At 47.2% G+C, this 21,072-nt stretch overlaps 1 protein-coding gene across 3 annotated transcripts; it reads right to left on the bottom strand.

Moving 5' to 3' along the window:
• Positions 1-39: 39 nt before the first annotated feature.
• LOC106587203 (AMP deaminase 3) lies at positions 40-21,072 on the bottom strand. 3 transcript variants are annotated; one of them, XM_082969477.1, is made up of 16 exons: positions 19,971-20,329; positions 16,041-16,263; positions 15,753-15,939; positions 15,225-15,390; positions 14,395-14,614; positions 14,184-14,313; positions 13,887-14,081; positions 4,259-4,390; positions 3,872-4,035; positions 3,599-3,725; positions 3,348-3,511; positions 2,767-2,887; positions 2,031-2,204; positions 1,822-1,932; positions 1,224-1,438; positions 40-453 (listed from the first exon to the last, which is right to left on the bottom strand). In XM_082969477.1, the coding sequence occupies exons 1-15, from the start codon at positions 19,990-19,992 to the stop codon at positions 1,259-1,261; spliced, it is 2,316 nt and encodes a 771-aa protein (XP_082825603.1). In that variant the 5' UTR covers positions 19,993-20,329; the 3' UTR covers positions 40-453; positions 1,224-1,258. The 3 variants fall into 3 exon arrangements, with proteins under 3 accessions (XP_082825603.1, XP_082825604.1, XP_082825602.1); XM_082969478.1 differs by lacking the exon at positions 19,971-20,329 and adding an exon at positions 20,932-21,072 and having other exon boundaries at positions 40-1,438; XM_082969476.1 differs by having other exon boundaries at positions 40-1,438.

Raw genomic sequence — 21,072 nt, 5'->3', positions numbered from 1 at the left:
AGTTTTAAATTGCTGCATGACAAAAAAAAAACGGAATAATCCATGTTTAAATATCTTTATTGATAACAAAAGTAACATAATTAAAAACAGGCTATTTTCAGCATTCTGTCAACCATTAACAAGCAAGAGGTGAGAGAGCAGTATAACATCTTTGGCCACTTGTATCTCAGTGCGACTAGAGGTGAAGATATGCTTTCACATTTTTCTCTCTTGTTCAAACTCCCAACATTCAATTGGCTCATAGTTGCTTTCCAAAGTTATAGATACAGTACATTCAAATTAAATATTGCATACTCTGACCAATAGAAATGCCTGTTTTCATTCAAATTGAAAGAAAACATTCACACAAATATTTCAAGCAAATATCATACAGTGCATACAAGTACAATGTTTTGCACCTACAGTGTCCTCAACTGACTTCAGTGTCCTCCTTGGAACCTACTGCATGACATCCTGTAAAAAACAAGCACACATGGAAAGGGACAGTGGAAATGTACCATTCGTCACAGCTAAAGCAGTGTTCCAGCTCCAGAGATAAACACTCTGTCAGGTTCTGTCAACAGCTGGGACCGCCCATCACTAAGGCATGATACAGTGAGTGTTAGACATCAAAATAGAAGTGGCCAGTGTTTTTTCTCTCAGACATTGCACTTGAAACCCAAATATTTTGTAACATTACTGAACTGTGAGCAAGTGCTCTGCAGAGTGAGCCAGCCCTAGTGCAGATGATGTTGCTGCACTGTAGAAGGAAACCCTTGTACTGTGGACATACATAATTTAGACACTAAGATGTAGTTGGCTCCTACTGCTACCTCTCCAAACTATTTTTATACTGTTAAAGACATGCTCCGGAACTTTGGCGATTAATAAGTATTTATTAAACCTCCCGCTTTGGATTTGTCAATGTGTAGTTCATACATGCATGATCTATTAGCAGGATTACTGTCTTACCTCAATTATCCACGAAATGCCTAGTTTGAAAGCAACTGCTTTTCTGGAAGCTGTGCTTGGCCTACATATTCCTCCATGTGGGCCAGCCACTTAGGCATATATCTGCACATAGTACACCATTTTCGGGGACCACTTTTTCCACTTGAGCACTACTTTCAGAACTACTAGCACACATGCAGCCAGAGAAACAAGAGACACACTTATTCATTAAAACCATTGGGTTTTTTCTCCCGTGAATGCAAGAGATATCGTTGTGATGGTTGAGAGCTTACATGCATGGATTGAGCTAAATCCCATGTTATTGTGGTCACTCTGGTTGTGTGCCAATGGCCGCTTCAGTTTTCACTGCATCCACTAGGAAGCTGAGCTCATTGCACAGGGTTTCGTGGCGGTAGGCCATACGGATCTGAGCCACATTGGTCCGCCGAATGTCGTTCCCCTCAGGTCCATCCTTCAAGTAGTTGGCCCCAATAAAGTGCTTCTTCTCCTGTGCAAAATGAGTCATACAGTATTACCAGAGATTGTATATCATATAAGCTCCTTAGGTATAACCACTCCATTAGATGGGGGACAGGGGAAGGATATTTTAATGTTATTTTGCATTCATGCTATTATACACTCTTATAAAAAGGTGTTATCTAGAATGTAAAAGTTCATTGGCTGTCGCCATAGGAGAACCCTTTGAAGTACCCTTTTTGGTTCCTGGTAGAACACTTTTGGGTTTCATGTAGAATCCTTTCCACAGAGGGTTTCTACCTAGAATCAAAAGGGTTCTACCTGGAACAAAGAGGGTTTTCCTGTTGGGACAGCGAAGAACCCTTTTGGAACCCTTTTTTCTAAGAGGGTAGATATCAGTGCCCAGGGCTCTACCTGGTGAGACAGGCCACTCTGCAGCACACTGTTCCTGGCAATCTCACACACATCACAGGTGCTGAGCTTCCACAGCTGGGCCGCAATGGCATACTCCTCCATCAGTGCCTCCTACAGACAGGACACACTGTCATCAAGTACTGTCCTACAAAACAGCTATGGAACTCAGCTGGAGCTGATTTGAGCTACTATTTTCTCCAACAGTTTACCTTGGTATAGTGGAACTGCATAGGATCATCTGTTGATAGAGACACGCACAGCCCCTTGTGTAGGAACTCCCTGAGAGGGTTTTTGGAATATTCCAGGAACAAGCTGTTATTGCTCAGAGGAGACATGGCAATGGGCACCTGGGCCAGGTAGTACAGGTACTGTAGGACAGGGCTCTGTGGCAGAGAGAGACAGACACACTCAGTACATACACACAGACTCACACATACCTCGCTGTCACCTGCTCATCATACAAGGTCTCTGCTTACTGTTCAGCAGACACGGTGGATGTTAAAATGTGTCAAAAGTTGATAACTAGCTCCTGTCCCTGTGGCTGGCTCGGTTATTTTCAGTGGCTGTATTTGCATGGAGCAGGCCTGGTAGACAGGGCCTTTCTTTGTCTGTGTGCTGGTTAGGCCCACAGATAGACAGGAAAATGAAGCAAACAGTGAGGCCTGAAGGGCTGAACACTGTTACTGCATTACAATGACTAGCATTTATACAGCGAGCTTTCATGTGAGAATATTAGATAGCTTTGCATTTCTTTAGGGTCATCTCATGACATTCACTATTCATGTGAGTAGCACCTACTGTATCACATGGGAGATCAGCATGAGTGCTCCATTCAAACATGCTGGGGAGTTGAGCAATTACAGTATATTTGATGGCAAATAAGTGTGTGTAGGCTAGAGTGTGTTGAGGACAGACGATGCAGGATTCAGTATGGTAGTAGAGGACCTTCTTGAGGTTGAGGCCGTGGGCGATGTTGTCAGCGGTGAGGAAAGCAGAGACCAGGTGGGTGATGGATCCAGCCTCCCCGCAGTGTGGACGGAACTGGAAGGTGCTCAAGCCTCGTTCTCTGGAAGAGACCCAGGGAAATATTCAGTGGTCATATTCACACACAGAGCTACACAAGTGTATTATGTGGGCCTACAGTAGCATCTTCAGTGACTTTGGAGGAGCTCCTTGACCATATGTACCAGTAATTCAAGTCTGTCAGAGACTGTAATTCTATTCCTTTGTATTATCATAGGGAATTTATTTATAGATGCCTTGGTGCATTACACTGTGCAGCAATGTAGCATGCCTGCAATCAGACACCTGTTCTGCTCCCCTTGGTTGCCCTCAGGACATTCTGAAGTGTCTTACTGGAAATTCAATGAATAATAGCAACTGAACAATGGGTGTAAGACCTCCATTTTCCCCTCAGCAGCATCAGTAGAAGGACAGTTGGAACTCTCTGTTTCTCTTGAAAGAGATATAATGGTTTGGGTCCGTTACCAGAGGCCTGGGAGGGGCAGATAGCAACAGTTACTTACTTCCTCAGATTGTTGAGCACCATGATGTTGGCGTACATGTGGAAGAGGTAGTAGCTGTAGGGAGGGTTTTCATCTGCTGTCCACTGCTCAGGCTTGGGGCTCTTGTAGGAGAACATGTGGTCACTGTGCTTGGACTCATCATCCACACTGTCGAAGCCTGTCACCTGCACAGGAAAAATAGGGGTTGAATGGTGAATGGTTGACACTATCAGGATAGTTTTTGCAGGAAAATCAAAATGAATTATACTCACATATTTGAGAAATACATGTAGCTCTTTATGCTTCTGTGGATTGACTGTAGCCTCAAACAGAGGAAGGAATATGTTCTCCAACATCTTGGCAAAGTTAGTGATCAACTTCTTTGACTTGAAAATATCACTGAAAGAAGTGAAACATTTTTAAGCATGCCAAACATCTCACAAAAAGAGTACTATCTTTCATAGTAGCCATGTTACATTCTTCCTCCAGTTGAAAGTTAAATGTAACTCTTTGCCTTCAGCTGTCACTCAGGCAGCAGCACTCACTAGATCCTGGGGACTTGGATGATCCACTGCATGTTGGTAGAGTGCACTTTGTGCTGGATGAACCACTTGGAGAGGCTGTCCCATTCGTCTGCAGAGCGTCCGTAGATGGACAGACGAGGCTCAGCATGCTGGTACTTACTCTCTTCTAGGTCATGGGACACTTCCTGTCAAGGGCAAGACGTGGTAGAAAGATCAAATAAAAGAGAAGTTATCTCATCTCCAAACACCATTATTCTGGGTCTCTGTCACCTCCCATCCATCAGAGTAACACATGTGCAAATGTGTTGCTGCACATGTTGTTGTTGCATAATAATGATAGCTTATGCAACATAACATGTGTCATCAATTTGAGAGAATCAGGATGTTTTCAGTATGAATGACCTATACCTTGATAATGCGTGCAAAGTACTCTCCATCTATGAGGTTGTCTGTTTTCAGGTAGATTTCTCGGAGTTCACTGGCCCCCACTGGGTTGTACTTGGAGTTGAACTTATCGAATCTGTGAAAGGTTTGTCTGCCCTGTGGGGTGAGACACACACAGATATCTAATATTAGCTTATGGATGGTGCTAACAGATCTCCAAAACGAACACGTGTCTCTAGCTATAGATAACTATAGATAACTGAACAGCTATGGTTACACAATAAATATGTGTTATAGGGCATAACAGCTGTTCCTGTACAGTATGGATGATATACTCTTACAAAAAACACAGTATTAACACATTTTCTGTTTTCAGACGTGAAACCATATTTTCACATGTATTCAATTAAGAGTTAACACCACCGTCTAACGTGTGAGGAGAGAAACATGTTTTCACCTCACATGGTGAGGGGGTGGCAGGTAGCCTTGTGGTTAGAGCGTTGGGCCAGTAACCAAAAGGTTGCTGGATTGAATCCCCGAGCTGACAAGATAAAAATCTGTCATTCTGCCCCTGAACAAGGCTGTTAACCCACTGTTCCCCGTTGGGCAGTCATTGTAAATAAGAATTTGTTCTTAACTGATATGCCTAGTTGAATAAAATAAAAAACATGTTTTTAAAAAAAATAAAGAATTGGGGTTTCACTTGGGAAATTTCCAGGTCAAAATTGGATATGCAGTTTCACATGTGAAAATCTCACTCTCCCATGTCGAAATGCAAGTTCACATGTGAAAATCACATTTGCAGTTTCATACAGTGCCTTCGGAAAGTATTCAGACCACTTGACTTTTATTCTAAAATGGTTAAATAAAAAAATAAAAAACTCATCTACATAGAATACCCCATAATGGGAAAGCTAAAACATATATATTTTTTAAAAACTTTTTGCCAATTTCTTAAAAATGAAAAAAAAAAGAAATACCTTATTTACATAAGTATTCAGACCTTTTGCTATGAGACTCGAAGTTGAGCTCAGGTGCATCCTGTTTCCATTGATCATCCTTGAGATGTTTCTGCAACTTGAATAGAGTCCACCTGTGGGAAATTCAATTGATTGGACAGGATTTGGAAAGGCACACACCTATCTATTTAAGGTCCCACTGTTGACAGTGCATGTCAGAGCAAGAACCAAGCCATGAGGTCGAAGGAATTGGCCGTAGCGCTCCGAGACAGGATTGTGTCGAGGCACAGATCTGGTGAAGGGTACCAAAACATTTCTACAGCATTGAAGGTCCCCAAGAACACAGTGGCCTCCATCATTCTTAAATGGAAGAAGTTTGGAACCACTAAGACTCTTCCTAGAGCTACCCGCCCGGCCAAACTGAGCAACCGGGGGACATAAAAGCCCGATAAGATCCCGATGGTCACTCTGACAGAGGTCTAGAGTTCCTCTGTGGAGATGGGAGAACCTTCCAGAAGGACAACCATCTCTGCAGCACTCCACCAATCAGACCTTTATGGTATAGTGGCCAGACAGAAGCCACTCCTCAGTAAAAGGCACATGACAGCCCGCTTGGAGTTTGCCAAAAGGCACAGACTCAGACCATGAAAATTCTCTGGTCTGATGAAACCAAGATTGAACTCTTTGGCCTGAATGCCAAGCGTCACGTCTGAAGGAAACCAGGCACCGCTCATCACCTGGCCAATACCTTCCTGGTGGCAGCATCATGCTGTGGGGATGTTTTTCAGCGGCAGGGACGAGGAGACTAGTCAGGATCGAGGGAAAGGTGAACGGAGCAAAGTAATGATGGATCCTTGATGAAAACCTGCTTCAGAGCACTCAGGAACTCAGACTGACGCGAAAGTTCACCTTCCAACAGGACAACAACCCTAAGCACATAGCCAAGACAATGCAGGAGTGGCTCCGGGACAAGCCTCAATGTCCTTGAGTGGCCCAAACAGAGCCCGGACTTTAACCCGATCGAACATCACTGGGGGGACTTGTCCCGAAGCCACGCCTGCGTTGTCTTGGATGTGTGCTTAGGGTCGCTGTCCTCCCCATCGAACCTGACAGAGCTTGAGAGGATCTGCAGAGAAGAATGGTAGAAATTCCCCAAATACAGGTGTGCCAAGCATGTAGTGTCATACCCAAGAAGACTCGATGCTTTAACTGCTGTCAAATGTGCTTCAAGTACTAAGTAAAGGGTCTGAATACTTATGTAAATGTGATATTTCACATTTACGTAAGTAAATGTTTTTGCTTTGTCGTTATGGGGTATTGTGTGTAGATTGATGAGGGGGGAAAAAACTATTTAATCAATTTTAGAATAAAGCTGTAATGCAACAAAATGTGAAAAAAGTCAAGGGGTCTGAAAACTTTCTGAAGGCACTGTATGTGAAAACTTCCACATGATAAAAATTACAAATAATTAAAATGTGAAGTTTCACATGTAAGAAAACTTCACATGTGGAATTGCAAGTTCACATGTGGGGTTGAAATGTTATTCTGTTAACACGTTGCAGTAGCAATGTTTCCACCCCTGGAATTAGGGTGACTGCATCTAAAAATCCTAAATGTGTTACAAATTATGCGGGACATTCGCATAACAGTGGACAAAATTATTTCTCTTTTTGGGCATGTTAATGGATCACGTTCAAATGGCGACATTCACTGAGTGTACAAAACATTAAAAACACCTTCCTAATATTGAGTTGCAACCCCCTTTTGCCCTCAGAACAGCCTCAATTCGTCAGGGCATGAACTCTACAAGGTGTCGTAAGTGTTCCACAGGGATGCTGGCCTATGTTGACTCCAATGCTTCCCACAGTTGGCTGATGTCCTTTGGGTGGTTGACCAGTCTTGATACAAACGGGAAACTGAAAAACCCAGCAGCATTGCAGTTCTTGACACAAACCAGTGCGCCTGGCACCTACGACCATACCCCGTTCAAAATCACTTAAATCTTTTGTGTTGCTCTTTCACCCTCTGAATAGCACACATACACAATCAATGTCTCAATTGTCTCATGGCTTAAAAATTCTTCTTTAACCTGTCTCCTCCCATTCATCCTCTATTTATTTATTTCACCTTTATTTAACCAGGTGGGCTAGTTGAGAACACGTTCTCATTTACACTGATTGAAGTGGATTTAACAAGTGACATCAATAAGGGATCATGGCTTTCACCTGGATTCACCTGGTCAGTCTATGTCATGGAAAGAGTAGGTGTTCTTAATCTTTTGTACACTCAGTGTAGTGCTGCTGTATGAAAGTCACTGCCTGTTATTAAAGGGGCAATCCTTAGCGACCACATCCATTTTTGGAGTTATGAATTAATCATATTTACCAATTGATTCTTGAAGAAGCGTCGGCTAGAGTGGTGTAAAGCTCGCTGCCATTGGACTCTGGAGCAGTGGAAACGAGTTCTCTAGAGTGATGAATCACGCTTCACCATCTGGCAGTCTGACAGAGGAATCTGGATTTGGCGGATGCCAGGAGAACGCTACCTGCCCCAATGCATACTGCCAACTGTAAAGTTTGGTGGGGGAAGAATAACAGTCTGGGGCTGTTTTTCATGGTTCGGGCTAGACCACTTAGTTCCAGTGAAGGGAAAGCTTCACTGGAACTTAGTCTTCTACAATGACATTGTAGAAGATTCAATGTTCCAACATCTAGTGGAAAGCCTTTCCAGAGAGTGGAGGCTGTTATAGCTGCAAAGGGAGGACCAACTCCATATTAATGCCCATGATTTTGGAATGAGATGTCCGACAAGCATGTGTCCACATGCATTTGGTCATGTAGTGTATCATGGATGTACAGTCCATGCATCCGTACCGTAAGGATTTATGAGTGTGTCACGTCCTGACCAGTAGATGGAGCTATTGTATTAGTTTTGGGGTCAGGACGTGGCAGTTTTTGTATGTGAATGATTGTGTTGTTGATTGGGACTTCCAATTGAAGGCAGGTATGTTGAGTTGCCTTTGATTGGAAGTCCTATATAGGTGTGTGTGTTTTTCTTTGGGGTTGTGGGTGGTTGTTATTGCACTGCGTTTAATAGCCTGCAGAACTGTTGCTGTTGTCACCTTTATTGTTTTGTCAAGTGGATGCTTTACTCCTTTTTTTAAATTAAATATGAGTATTCACATACCTGCTGCGCCTTGGTCTTCTCTCCATGACAACTTCTGTTACAGAGTGGTTGCATTTCTCCAGCCCCAAACCTTAGCTTTTTACTGAAACTGTGGTGGGGAGACCCCTTTGTTCATGTTTTATTTTACCTTTATTTAACTAGGCAAGTCAGTTAAGAACAAACTCTTATTTTCAATGACGGCCTAGGAACAGTGCCTTGTTGCAGGAGCCGCGCGTCGGGGGGGGGGGGGGTACTGTCACGACTCCCACTGAAGGTGGCGCCCCCTCCTGCTCGGGTGGCGCTCGGCGGTCGTCGTCACCGGCCTACTAGTTGCCACTGATTCCTTTTGTTTTCCCCCCTTTCTGTTATTGTTTTCACCTGTCCTTAGTTGGGTTGATTAGCGGGGCTATATTAGCTAGTTGGCCCACCTGCTCTTTGTGCGGGATTGTTTCTCTGTGTGTTGCTTTGGTACGCGCTATAATTATTTGGCGCTAGTGCATGGTTTTGCGCTCACTGTGTTTTGTCCCCTGTGTTTGGGGCACTTTGATTTTTGTGTGCGCTCAGTTCGCATTTTGGGTTGGCTGGTGTTTTTCTTGTCGAGCATTAAAAGCTATAACCCTTATCGCTGCTTCCTGCGTCTGATTCCTCCTCCACTACGCTCAAGCCCTTACAGAATCCAGCACCACCTATGGAGTCAGCAGGAGCAACTGCCAACCCCCTTCCCTCGATGGAGGAACGCGTGCTCCATCATACGTCAGTCCTCCACCGAATTGGATCCGCGATGGACCAGATGTTGGAGAGGATGGACCGTTGGGAGAGGAGTGGTCTCCTCTCTCCACCTCCGGCTCCTCCGACGCAGCCACCTCCGCCTCCCACCGCGTCTGGCTCCGGCGCGCTTCGTCTGGCGCTCCCAAGGGAGTATGATGGAGCGACGGCTGGGTGCCAGGGATTTCTGCTCCACCTCGAGCTGTACCTGGCCACCGTCAGACCTGCTCCCTCGGGGGAGGAGAGCGTGAGTGCCCTCGTTTCCTGCCTGACGGGCCGAGCTCTGGAGTGGGCCAATGCAGTCTGGAATGGTCCGGATTCGGCGAGGGATCACTATCCAGAGCGGCGGGTGAGCGGCTGTTCCACCTCAGGCAGGAGACGAGGAGCGCGCAGGACTTCGCACTGGAGTTCAGGACCTTGGCGGCTGGGGCGGGGTGGAACGACAGGGCCCCGATAGACCATTACAGGTGTAGTCTCCGGGCGGACGTCCGCAGGGAGCTAGCTTGTCGGGACACCGCTTTGTCTCTCGATGAGCTCATCGACATGTCTATCCGACTGGACAATCTGCTGGCTGCCCGCGGGCGTTCGGAAAGGGTCCTGTCCGTGCCACCTCGTGCACCCCCGCCCCTACTCCTATGGAGTTAGGGGGGGCCGTGCCGAGGGGTACCGGAGGAGGTGGCTCCTCCTACACCAGCTGTGGTCGGAGAGGACACACGGCCGACCGGTGCTGCAGGAGTCAATCTGGGAGTCGAGAGGGCAGGCAGAACACTTTTCGGTCACCCCAGGTGAGTCAGCACCAAACTCACCCAGAACCCCCTGTTGGTCACGTGTTCTTATTAATTTTGTTTTCTGATTTTTCTCCCCCTTCCCAGCATAGGGCGCTAGTCGATTCAGGCGCAGCTGGGAACTTTATCGATCGCGGACTCGCCATTAAGCTGGGCATTCCGCGAGTGCCGATAGATTCCCCCTTCCCCGTGCACTCCCTAGATAGCCGGCCATTAGGGTCAGGGCTGGTCAGGGAGGCCACGGTTCCACTGGACAAGGTAACGCAGGGGAATCATAAGGAACGGATTAGTTTCTTTCTTATCGATTCGCCTGCGTTTCCGGTGGTGCTGGGGTCCCCTGGCTGGCTGATCACAATCCCTGTATTTCGTGGAAACAGGGGGTTCTCCAGGGGTGGTCAGAGGAGTGTTCAGGGAGATGTCTAGGAGTTTCCATAGGTGCCACGTCGGTGGAGAGTCCAGACCAGGTGTCCACCGTGCGCATTCCTCCTGAATACACCGATTTGGCGATCGCTTTTTGTAAAAAGAGGGCAACCAAATTACCACCTCATCGACAGGGGGATTGTGCGATAGATCTCCAGGTTAACGCTGCGCTTCCCAAGAGTCACGTGTACCCCTTGTCACAGGAGGAGACGGTGGCTATGGAGACATATGTTACGGAATCTCTGGCACAGGGGTACATTCGGCCCTCCATCTCACCCGTCTCCTCGAGTTTCTTTTCTGTGAAGAAAAAGGAGGGAGGTCTGCGTCCGTGCATTGATTACAGAGGTCTAAATGCTATCACGGTGGGGTTTAGTTACCTGCTACCTCTCATCGCTACGGCGGTGGAATCATTTCACGGAGCAAGATTCTTCACAAAACTGGATCTCAGGAGCGCGTATAACATGGTGCGTATTAAGGATGGAGACGAGTGGAAAACCCCGTTTAGTACCACATCGGGCCATTATGAGTACCTCGTCATGCCGTATGGGTTAAAGAATGCTCCAGCCGTCTTTCAATCCTTTGTAGACGAGATTCTCAGGGACCTGCATGGGCAGGGCGGGGTTGTCTATATCGATGATATTCTGATATATTCCGCCACCCGCGCCGCACATGTGTCCCTGGTACGCAAGTTGCTTGGGAGACTGCTGGAGTATGACCTATATGTCAAGGCTGAGAAGTGTGTGTTCTCCAAACGACCCGTCTCCTTCCTGGGTTATCGCATTTCCACCACGGGGGTGGTGATGAGTGTGACCGCGTTAAGGCCATGAGTAATTGGCTGACTCCAACCACGGTGAAGGAGGTGCAGCGGTTCTTAGGGTTTGCCAATTACTACCGGAGGTTTATCTGGGGTTTTGGCCAGGTAGCGGCTCCCATTACCTCACTGCTGAAGGGGGGGCCGGTGCGTTTGCGGTGGTCGACTGAGGCGGACGTAGCCTTCAAGAGGTTGAAGGTGCTGTTCACCGAAGCACCCGTGTTGGCGCACCCGGACCCCTCTCTAGCATTCATAGTGGAGGTGGACGCATCCGAGGCTGGGGTGGGTGCCGTGCTATCACAGCGCTCGGGTACGCCACCGAAACTGCTTTCTTTTCGAAGAAGCTCAGTTCGGCGGAGCGTAACTATGATGTGGGGGACAGGGAGTTGTTAGCGGTGGTAAAAGCCTTGAGGGTGTGGCGACACTGGCTTGAGGGGGCTAAGCACCCCTTTCTCATCTGGACCGACCATCAGAATCTGGAGTATATCCGGGCAGCTAGGAGACTGAATCCGCGTCAGGCAAGGTGGGCCATGTTCTTAACCCGTTTTAGGTTCACTATTTCCTATAGGCCAGGCTCCCTGAACCCGAGGGCCGACGCGCTGTCCCGTCTCTATGACACTGAGGACCGGCCCATCGATCCGACTCCCATTATTCCAGCTTCTAGGCTGGTGGCACCGGTGGTATGGGAGGTGGACTCGGACATCGAGCGGGCGTTAGTATTGGAACCTGTGCCTTCACAGTGTCCCGTGGGTCGCATGTACGTGCCGCTCGGTGTCCGTAATCAGTTGATTCGGTGGGCTCACACTCTACCCTCTTCGGGTCATCCTGGTGTGGCGAGGACAGTGCGGGGTCTCAGGGGGAAGTACTGTTGGCCCACCTTGGCTAAGGACGTGAGGTTCTATGTCTCTTCCTGTTCGGTGTGCTCCCAGAGTAAGGCTCCTAGGCATCTCCCGAGAGGGAAGTTACAGCCCCTCCCCGTTCCACAACGTCCATGGTCGCACCTGTCAGTAGACTTCCTGACAGATCTCCTCCCCGTCTCAGGGGAGCACTACGATCCTGGTGGTTGTGGATCGGTTTTCAAAGTCCTGCCGTCTCCTCCCGTTGCCCGGTCTCCCTACGGCCCTGCAGACTGCGGAGGCCCTATTTACCCACGTCTTCCGGCACTACGGGGTGCCGGAGGACATTGTCTCTGATCGAGGTTCCCAGTTCACATCCAGGATCTGGAAGGCGTTTATGGAGCGTCTGGGGGTCTCGGTCAGTTTGACCTCTGGTTATCACCCCGAGAGTAATGGGCAGGCGGAGAGGGTGAACCAGGAGGTGGGCAGGTTTCTGCGGTCGTATTGCCAGGATCGGCCAGGGGAGTGGGCGAGGTACATTCCTTGGGCGGAGTTAGCCCAGAACTCACTTCGTCACTCCTCCACTAACCTGTCACCCTTTCAGTGTGTTTTGGGTTACCAGCCGGTCCTGGCACCATGGCACCAGAGCCAGAACGAGGCTCCTGCGGTGGAGGAATGGGTACCGCGCTCCAAGGAGACCTGGAGAGCCGTCCAGGAATCCCTGAAGCAAGCCAGTGGATGGCAGAAGAGGAGTGCTGACCGCCACCGCAGTGAGGCCCCCATGTTCGTACCGGGGGACAGGGTCTGGCTCTCGACCCGGAACCTGCCCCTCCGTTTGCCCTGCCGGAAGCTGGGGCCGCAGTGTGTGGGGCCCTTCAAAGTCCTGAGGAGGATAAACGAGGTGTGTTATAGGTTACAACTCCCTTCCTATTACCGTATTAACCCCTCGTTTCATGTGTCTCTCCTCAGACCGGTGGTAGCTGGTCCCGTACAGGAAGGTGAGGTGCCGGAGGTCCTTCCGCTCCCTCTGGACATCGGGGGGTCCCCGGCGTACAGCATACGGGCCATCCTGGACTCGAGACGCCGGGTGAGGGGCCTGCAGTACCTCATGGACTGGGAGGGGTACGGCCCGGAGGAGAGGTGCTGGGTACCGGCGGAGGACGTCTTGGACCCATCCATGTTGAAGGATTTCCATCGCCTCCGTCCGGATCGCCCTGCGCCTCGCCCTCCGGGTCGCCCTCGAGGCCGGTGTCGGCGCGCTGCAGGAGCCGCGCGTCGGGGGGGTACTGTCACGACTCCCACTGAAGGTGGCGCCCCCTCCTGCTCGGCTGGCGCTCGGCGGTCGTCGGCCTACTAGTTGCCACTGATTCCTTTTGTTTGCCCCCTTTCTGTTATTGTTTGCACCTGTCCTTAGTTGGGTTGATTAGATGGGCTATATTAGCTAGTTGGCCCGCCTGCTTCCTGTGCGGGATTGTTTCTCTGTGTGTTGCTTTGGTACACGCTGTAATTATTTTGCGCTAGTGCATGGTTTTGCGCTCACTGTGTTTTGGGCACTTAGATTTTTGTGTGCGCTCAGTTCACATTTTGGGTTGGCTGGTGTTTTGCTTGTTGAGCATTAAAAGCTATAACCCTTATCGCTGCTTCCTCCTCCACTACGCCCAAGCCTTACACTTGTTCAGGGGCAGAACAACAGATTTGTACCTCCTTAGCTCGGGGATTTGAACTTGCAACCTTTCGGTTACTAGTCCAACACTCTAACCCCTAGGCTACCCTGCCGCCCCCTGTTTCAATTAAGGATTGCCATGTGAAACTTCACACGTGTCTGAACCACTTTTTTCACCTTTTTACATTTGTTTTTCTTTGTAAGGGTATTCATGACGGCAGGAGAAATAGATAGAGGGAGGGTCTTACAGCATGTACATCCAGGGAGTCCACAGTGAGGTCATAGGGGTCCATGTTGAGGTGTTCAAACACCTCTCTAAGGGTCAGCTTCCGCCCGCCCTTCTCCAGCACCACACGGTCTGCCTCCGTCTTGTAGGTGGTCTGGATGAAGTTTAGAAGGTGCTTCTGGGACATGCAGGCAGCTGCATGGATGTGTGTGTCCACCTGGGGAAAGAGACATCACAGTCGGAAAGTGGACAAATCAGATTTAGTGATGGACTTTCACATTTTTTGATGACAAATTTAGCTTTCACATTCAAGTCTTGCCTTTCTGACATTGTAGAAGTCTCTGTGTGGAACACCCTTAAGTTCCTTTAGCTCAGCCATCTCATTGAGCATTTCATGCAGGTAGAACTTTGAGCCCAGGAAGTTCAGGCGTCTGTGACAATAGGTCTTCCTGTAAAGCATGTTAGTTATGCAGAGACAAAAATAAAGCTCCATTACACAGTGGTGAGTTCAGGAAGTGGTGGTCACTCACGTGGGTCCATCAACGATCATGGCCAGCACATGGCTGAGGTCTATGGCGAAGGTCTCCAGGTCAGGGTAGGGCAGGCTGCGGGGCCTGTTCTGACTTAGAGCCTCTGCATTCTCATACACATACACTATGCCATCTTTTGTCTGCAGCTCATAGCTCAGGTTGTCTGGGATATTCTCAATGCTGTAAGGGTCCTCCCCTTCCCTAGGGCAAGGGCAGACATCTGTGGGGAGACCAGTATGACTGACATAGACTCTAATACAATGGACTCCACTTGTACAGGACGTTAAGAACACATTATGTACATATAGTTAATTTATGGGCACTGTTTGAGTATACACTGAGTGTACAAAACATTATGACCACCATGAAATAGACTGACCAGGGGAATCCAGGGGAAATTATTATTGATTATTGATGTCACTTGTTAAATCACTTGTTAAATCCGCTTGAGATAATTGAGACATGAATTGTGTATGTGTGCCATTCAGAGGGTGAATGGGAAAGACAAAATATTTAAGTGTCTTTGAACAAGGTATGGTATTAGGAGCCAGGCGCATCAGTTTGTGTCAAGAACTGCAACACTGCTTGGTTTTTCACACTCAACAGTTTCCCGTGTGTATCAAGAATGGTCCACCACCCAAAGGACATCTAGCCAACTTGACACAACTGTGGGAAACACTGGAGTCAACATTGGCAAGCATCCCTGTGGAACGCTTTCAACACCTTATAGAGTCCATGCCCCGACGAATTGAGGCTGTTCTGAGAGCAAAAGGGGGGTGCAACTCAATATTAGGAAGGTGTTCTTAATGTTTTGTACACTCAGTGTATACCTGGTAGAACCTCGTCCTCTTCCTTCCACGTCTGGTTCTCAGCGCTGCGGAGGAACTGAGCGACGGTCCGTGGAAAGCGATGGTAGGCCAGTCTGGAGTACTTCTCCCTAATGAACAGGGCTTTCATCAGGGTTTTTGCTGCCTGTTCATAGTCCTCTACTGTGATCTGGGGAGAGTAGAGAGCTGTCATTACTAGTCTTACCACATGGCTTTCCATTTCATCCTGTGGACTCTCTACCACACAAAATTATTCCTAACCACCTGGGAATTTAAAGTCATAACAAAGTACCACTTTTATTATTTAAATGATCAAACTTGTATTTTGACAGGGAGTCATGCTGAGTCCAAGTTCTCTTTTACAGATGAACCAAAAACATCAATATACACTATACACATAAATATTCACATCAATACACGAAAAGCAAAACACAATCATTACTGTCCCATTTCATTGCAACTCTTCCAGTATGCAGTGAAATACTGCATGAGTTGTGTATGAACTGTATGCCACCTGCTTGGAGCACTTACACCAGCGCAGTAGTCTCCACTGATGGTGACCCTCTGGTACTCGGGGCAGTTCTCTGGAAGTGAGGAGCAGGTGGAGGAGGGTGAGAGGAATGGGGTCACCACAGAACGGGCCCACTCTGCAGTCACAGGGATCTGCAGGACCTGCAACGATGCTGACTGTGAACGGATCATCTTGAAACTCTTCTTCCTGGAAAGCAAACATTCTTATAAATACTTAACACTCCAGAACTGAATTGATCAGCTAGTTTAGATTCCATGAGGTCCTGTATTGTTGAGGGCTAGACTCACCTCTTGGCGCTCTCTTCTGAATGCTGCTCTGCCAGCTCTTTGAGCAGCTCCCTCTCCTTGGCCTGGTGCAGGCCGATGGGACAGTCCTCAGGGACGGTGAACATGGACAGGGCATCCTTAGTGTCCTCCTCCTTCAGCGCTGACGCATACACCTTCTCAGCCAGCAGACGTGTCTCCTCATCCACCTCACTCAGCGTGATCTTAGGGAATTGTCTCGGCATGTCTGTAAAAACACCAGCAGTAGTGTAGCAGCTTAGTATAAACACTGTACAGATACAGTATGTACAGTTGAAGTCGGAAGTTTACATACACCTTAGCCAAATACATCAGTTTCACAATTCCTGACATTTAATCCTAGTAAAAATTCCCTGTCTTAGGTCAGTTAGGATCACCACTTTATTTTAAGAATGTGAAATGTCAGAATAATAGTAGAGAGAATGATATATTTCAGATTTTATTTCTTTCATCACATTCCCAGTGGGTCAGAAGTTTATGTACACTCAATTAGTATTTGGTAGCATTGCCTTTAAATTGTTTAACTTGGGTCAAACGTTTTGGGTAGCCTTCCACAAGCTTCCCACAATAAGTTTGGTGAATTTTGGCCCATTCCTCCTGACAGAGCTGGTGTAGGTTTGTAGGCCTCCTTGCTCGCACACGCTTTTTCAGTTCTGCCCACAAATTTTCTATAGGATTGAGGTCAGGGATTTGTGATGGCCACTCCAATACCTTGACTTTGTTGTCCTTAAGCCATTTTGTCCTACAACTTTGGAAGTATGCTTAGGGTCATTGTCCATTTGGAAGACCCATTTACAACCAAGCTTTAACTTCCTGACTGATGTCTTGAGATGTTGCTTCAAAATATCCACATAATTTCCCTGCCTCATGATGCCATCTATTTTGTGAAGTGCACCAGTCCCTCCTGCAGCAAAGCACCCCCACAACATGATGCTCCCACCCCCATGCTTCACGGTTGGGATGGTGTTCTTCGGCTTGCAAGCATCCCCCTTTTTCCTCCAAACATAACTGTTATAGTGTGGACACTATATAAATAATTACATGGTTATTATTGGCATTGACCGTGACCTTTCCCCTTTGATGATGTCATCACTAAGAGTCAGATCTGTGCAATGTGATTCTACCACCGGTTGAGTGGGCTAGATAGTTCTGCTATTTTTGTACCGTTTGTACCTGGCTGTACACCTTTTAGTTATTGGGTTGAAAGTAAAGGAAAGTAATATTGAAATGCGTGTGGGCATTCCTTGTCAAGTTACTACAATAACGATGGTCATTATGGCCAAACAGTTCACTTTTTGTTTCATTTTTTATGGCGGTTTTGGAGCAGTGGCTTCTTCCTTGCTGAGCGGCCTTTCAGGTTATGTCAATATAGGACTGTTTTACTGTGGATATAGATACTTTTCTACCTGTTTCCTCCAGCATCTTCACAAGGTCCTTTGCTGTTGTTCTGGGATTGATTTGCACTTTTCGCACCAAAGTACATTCATCTCTAGGAGACAGAATGCATCTCCTTCCTTAGCGGTATGATGGCTGTGTGGTCCCATGCTGTTTATACTTGCGTACTATTGTTTGTACAGATGAACGTGGTACCTTCAGGCATTTGGAAATTGCTCCAAGGATGAACCAGACTTGTGGCGGTCTACAATTTTTTTTCTGAGGGCTTGGCTGATTTCTTTTGATTTTCCCATGATGTCAAGCAAAGAGGCACTGAGTTTGAAGGTAGACCTTGAAATACATCCACAGGTACACCTCCAATTGACAGAAATGATGTCAATTAGCCTATCAGAAGCTTCTAAAGCCATGACATCATTTTCTGGAATTTTCCAAGCTGTTTAAAGGCACAGTCAACATAGTGTATGTAAACTTCTGACCCACTGGAATTGTGATAAAGTGAATTATAAGTTAAATAATCTGTCTGTAAACAATTGTTGGAAAAATGACTTGTGTCATGCACAAAGTAGATTTCCTAACCGACTTGCCAAAACTATAGTTTGTTAACAAGAAATTTGTGGAGTGGTTGAAAAACGAGTTTTAATGACTCCAACCTAAGTGTATGTAAACTTCCGACTTCAACTGTACACACTTCGGCGTTTTGGAGGGGTTAGATTGGAGTTTTGTTATTGTAGGAGGTGGAGCTGCCACCTAATTCGTCCCCAAAAATAGCTGCCATTTCCAGCGTTTCTATCCACTCAGAACTCAAATCTGCTTTGTCATCACGACACCTCACTGCCATGACGTCCCTCTGCTATAAGCATTGCTTTGCATATTCACCTAGTATTAACAGAGAGCTATTAGCACAATGTGTTAGCTAATATTAGATCTATTAGCATATATTCGTTTATTTGCTTAGCAGAGTTACCTCGAGGCGAGGCAAAACAACCACCATGACAGATTGACAAATTGTGACGTACTGCAATCTCCTTTTGAAATGACTCTGGTAAGCGGATCCTTGAGCACTTGTGACCGACATAAATACTGACAAATGATCACGTTACATCCAACATGCTAACCGTACTTGCCTCCGAGACAATATGCTATTTTCACTTATGACCTTTAGGGTCAATGCCAGGCCCCGTACTATCCTCTCTGAGGACAACATAGAGACAGGGTAGAGAATGACATCAGGTTAGTGTTTATCTTATTCATAGACTGTCTGCTGAGTGAATTGTACTGTCAGAGGTCATCTTATTACCCCTGGGATTTAATGAAGTTTTAATTCCCAGCTGTTCCATCATTCTTTTCATTTTTCTGAAGACCAGAGTGTCTGCAGTTGTACACTCAGGCTGCAACGATGTTGTTTATACTGTTTCATGGACGTGTTTGTTTGTCATGTATCAAGATGAGGCTAGGGACACAAATCTTGAGCTGGCAGATTACATTGAAAATCTGCTGTCTTAAGTGGCACAACATGATTTTCAAAATCGAAAACTCGACTTATACAGTATGACTGCCATTTTGATTTCTCTCCAGACACATACCAGCTCTATTCCTTTCAGGTTTATGGTCCTAATCCTAATAACCTGTGTAAACGTGACAGTAACCGTTGTACTGTAGACTTTATAGCCCAGTGTCTGATTGTCGGTCACTGGTCCAGTAACCACACTGTTGTCCCATTTAGGGACCTGTCTGCACCGACAGATCAAGTGACCGAACCGCGAGGGGTTTGTTGATACCCCAAATGACATAAAACCCAATCCACCCAGGCAACACTGTGGCCATACAGACCTGGTGCCCCTGAGAGAAAAGCTCTGGTGTCATCAGTGACAGAGTAATGTCAAAGCTCCATTCTGCCAAGCCTTTCCAAGAGGGCTGCCATTCCTGGCAAAATTCTGTGCCACAAACACCCCACTGCTCACCCTAAGCCACTTCCAAGAACAGCTTTGTGGATCAAACTAGCGCCTGTCCACTGCCCACTGCACTGCAGACAGACAGAGAGAGCAGCACATTACAGCAAAGACCACAGGTGAACTCTGAAAGCTGAGAGTGTTTCTGTGAAGCAGCAGCAGCATTGATTAATAGATGGGTTCTCATAAATAATTTAGCACCGATTCTTCCTCTCAATGAATTGGAGTGCTGCCTCACTCTCACACACACGCGCACACACACACACACACACACACACACACACTGTCTCTCTCTCTCTCTCTCTCTCTCTCTCTCTCTCTCTCTCTCTCTCTCTCTCTCTCTCAGTCTCTCTGCTTATACTGCTGCCTCAGCATCAGTTATACATCATTTTCTCAGTCAGAGACACCCACAAGCCATCAGTATTCCTCCCAGAGTAATAGCCATCTCATTTCCATCACACGTTATGAACTTTAACACACTCTCTCAAACAGCAACACAATAGTTTCCGAGGCTCTAGCTGCTAGAACAGTATGTAGTGTACCTTAACTCGTTATCGTCTGCGTGACTTACCTTCTGGTCTGTTCACAGCCATCGCTCTGTGCTGTACAGTCTCCACTGGGAGTCCTGATGATGGAAATCTCAGCTAGGATCACAGTGTCTCTGTACAGGCTCTCTGCGGTAGAGACTGGCTAACAGGCTGGTCGCCTGACTCTGACGGGCTGGCTTGCGATGTGGGTCGGTCCCACTCTGAGCCTGCCGTGGTTAAAGACCGCGGTTCTGTTTTCTTTGAGTGTCCTTCTCTATCTATTTTAAGAAGCCATTGGCATCATGTCGACAGAGCCACTAATCCTTGGAATATGTCACAACTGGCTGTCAACAAAGAGAGAGTCCAGAGGCGAGCCACCGGCGCTCCCCTCTGCTGGCTGGGCTCACACCCCACCCACACTCCTCATACACTCCTCTCCACATTTGGGACAGTGATAAATCACAAGCTGGTAGCAGCAGCCTTCCTCCTTAAGGAGCCAGATAGCAAGCTATGCAGCCGTTGCAAGTATTGTAAACATTACCCAGGCAGCCCTGATTGAGAGGACTGCCGCTGCGCAGCCATGCATCACTGCTTTGCCTCGGAGCCTCGACAGTCCCGCCCACACACTTAATCTCAGCTCTGACTGACCTTGGTTTAGGTGCATAGTGTTAGAATGAATAATTCTGCTGTAGTTCTCTGGCATCATGTCAGTCAGGCTGATGGGTAATCATCCTCAGTAAAGGATCAGACTACCTCACACTCTAACATCACCCAATTAGAATAGGTGATGACAAAACAGTGACCCACAAGCCCATATTTACCCATGCACACACTGTCCTTCATGTTCATGTTCAAAGCTGCCAATTTGAAACCATATAGGACCCTCTACCCTGATCTGTGTGATTTCAGTCCAGGCTGATCCTATCTGACACTGGCTTCGGCAGAGACACTCACATAGATTGTAGTGTATGCTGTGAACACATGACATAGGACTCCATTCCCTACCTGGTATTGGTGTTGTTCAGCGTTCCCAGTAGAGCTCCAGAAAGAGAGCTGTAGGACAGATTCAACTCAGTGTTGTCGATAAGGTCCTGTTGTTTCCCCCAATGGACAACTGCTGCAGCTCTGATTACCCCCACATGACTA

The sequence above is a fragment of the Salmo salar genome, chromosome 26 (assembly GCF_965601325.2).
Source record: "Salmo salar chromosome 26, fSalSal1, whole genome shotgun sequence".
Taxonomy (NCBI): Eukaryota; Metazoa; Chordata; class Actinopteri; order Salmoniformes; family Salmonidae; genus Salmo; species Salmo salar.
This window is presented reverse-complemented; position numbering and strand designations above follow the sequence as displayed.

Excerpts from the sequence above, each read along its gene's own strand:
- LOC106587203 (XM_082969476.1), bottom strand. The coding sequence starts at position 19,992 with ATGGCTGTGAACAGACCAGAAG. Across the intron at positions 14,615-15,224 it reads AGAGGACGAGGTTCTACCAG|ATGTCTGCCCTTGCCCTAGG; the intron begins GTATACACTGAG and ends GTCTCCCCACAG. Across the intron at positions 1,439-1,821 it reads AGAGTGGCCTGTCTCACCAG|GAGAAGAAGCACTTTATTGG; the intron begins GTAGAGCCCTGG and ends CATTTTGCACAG.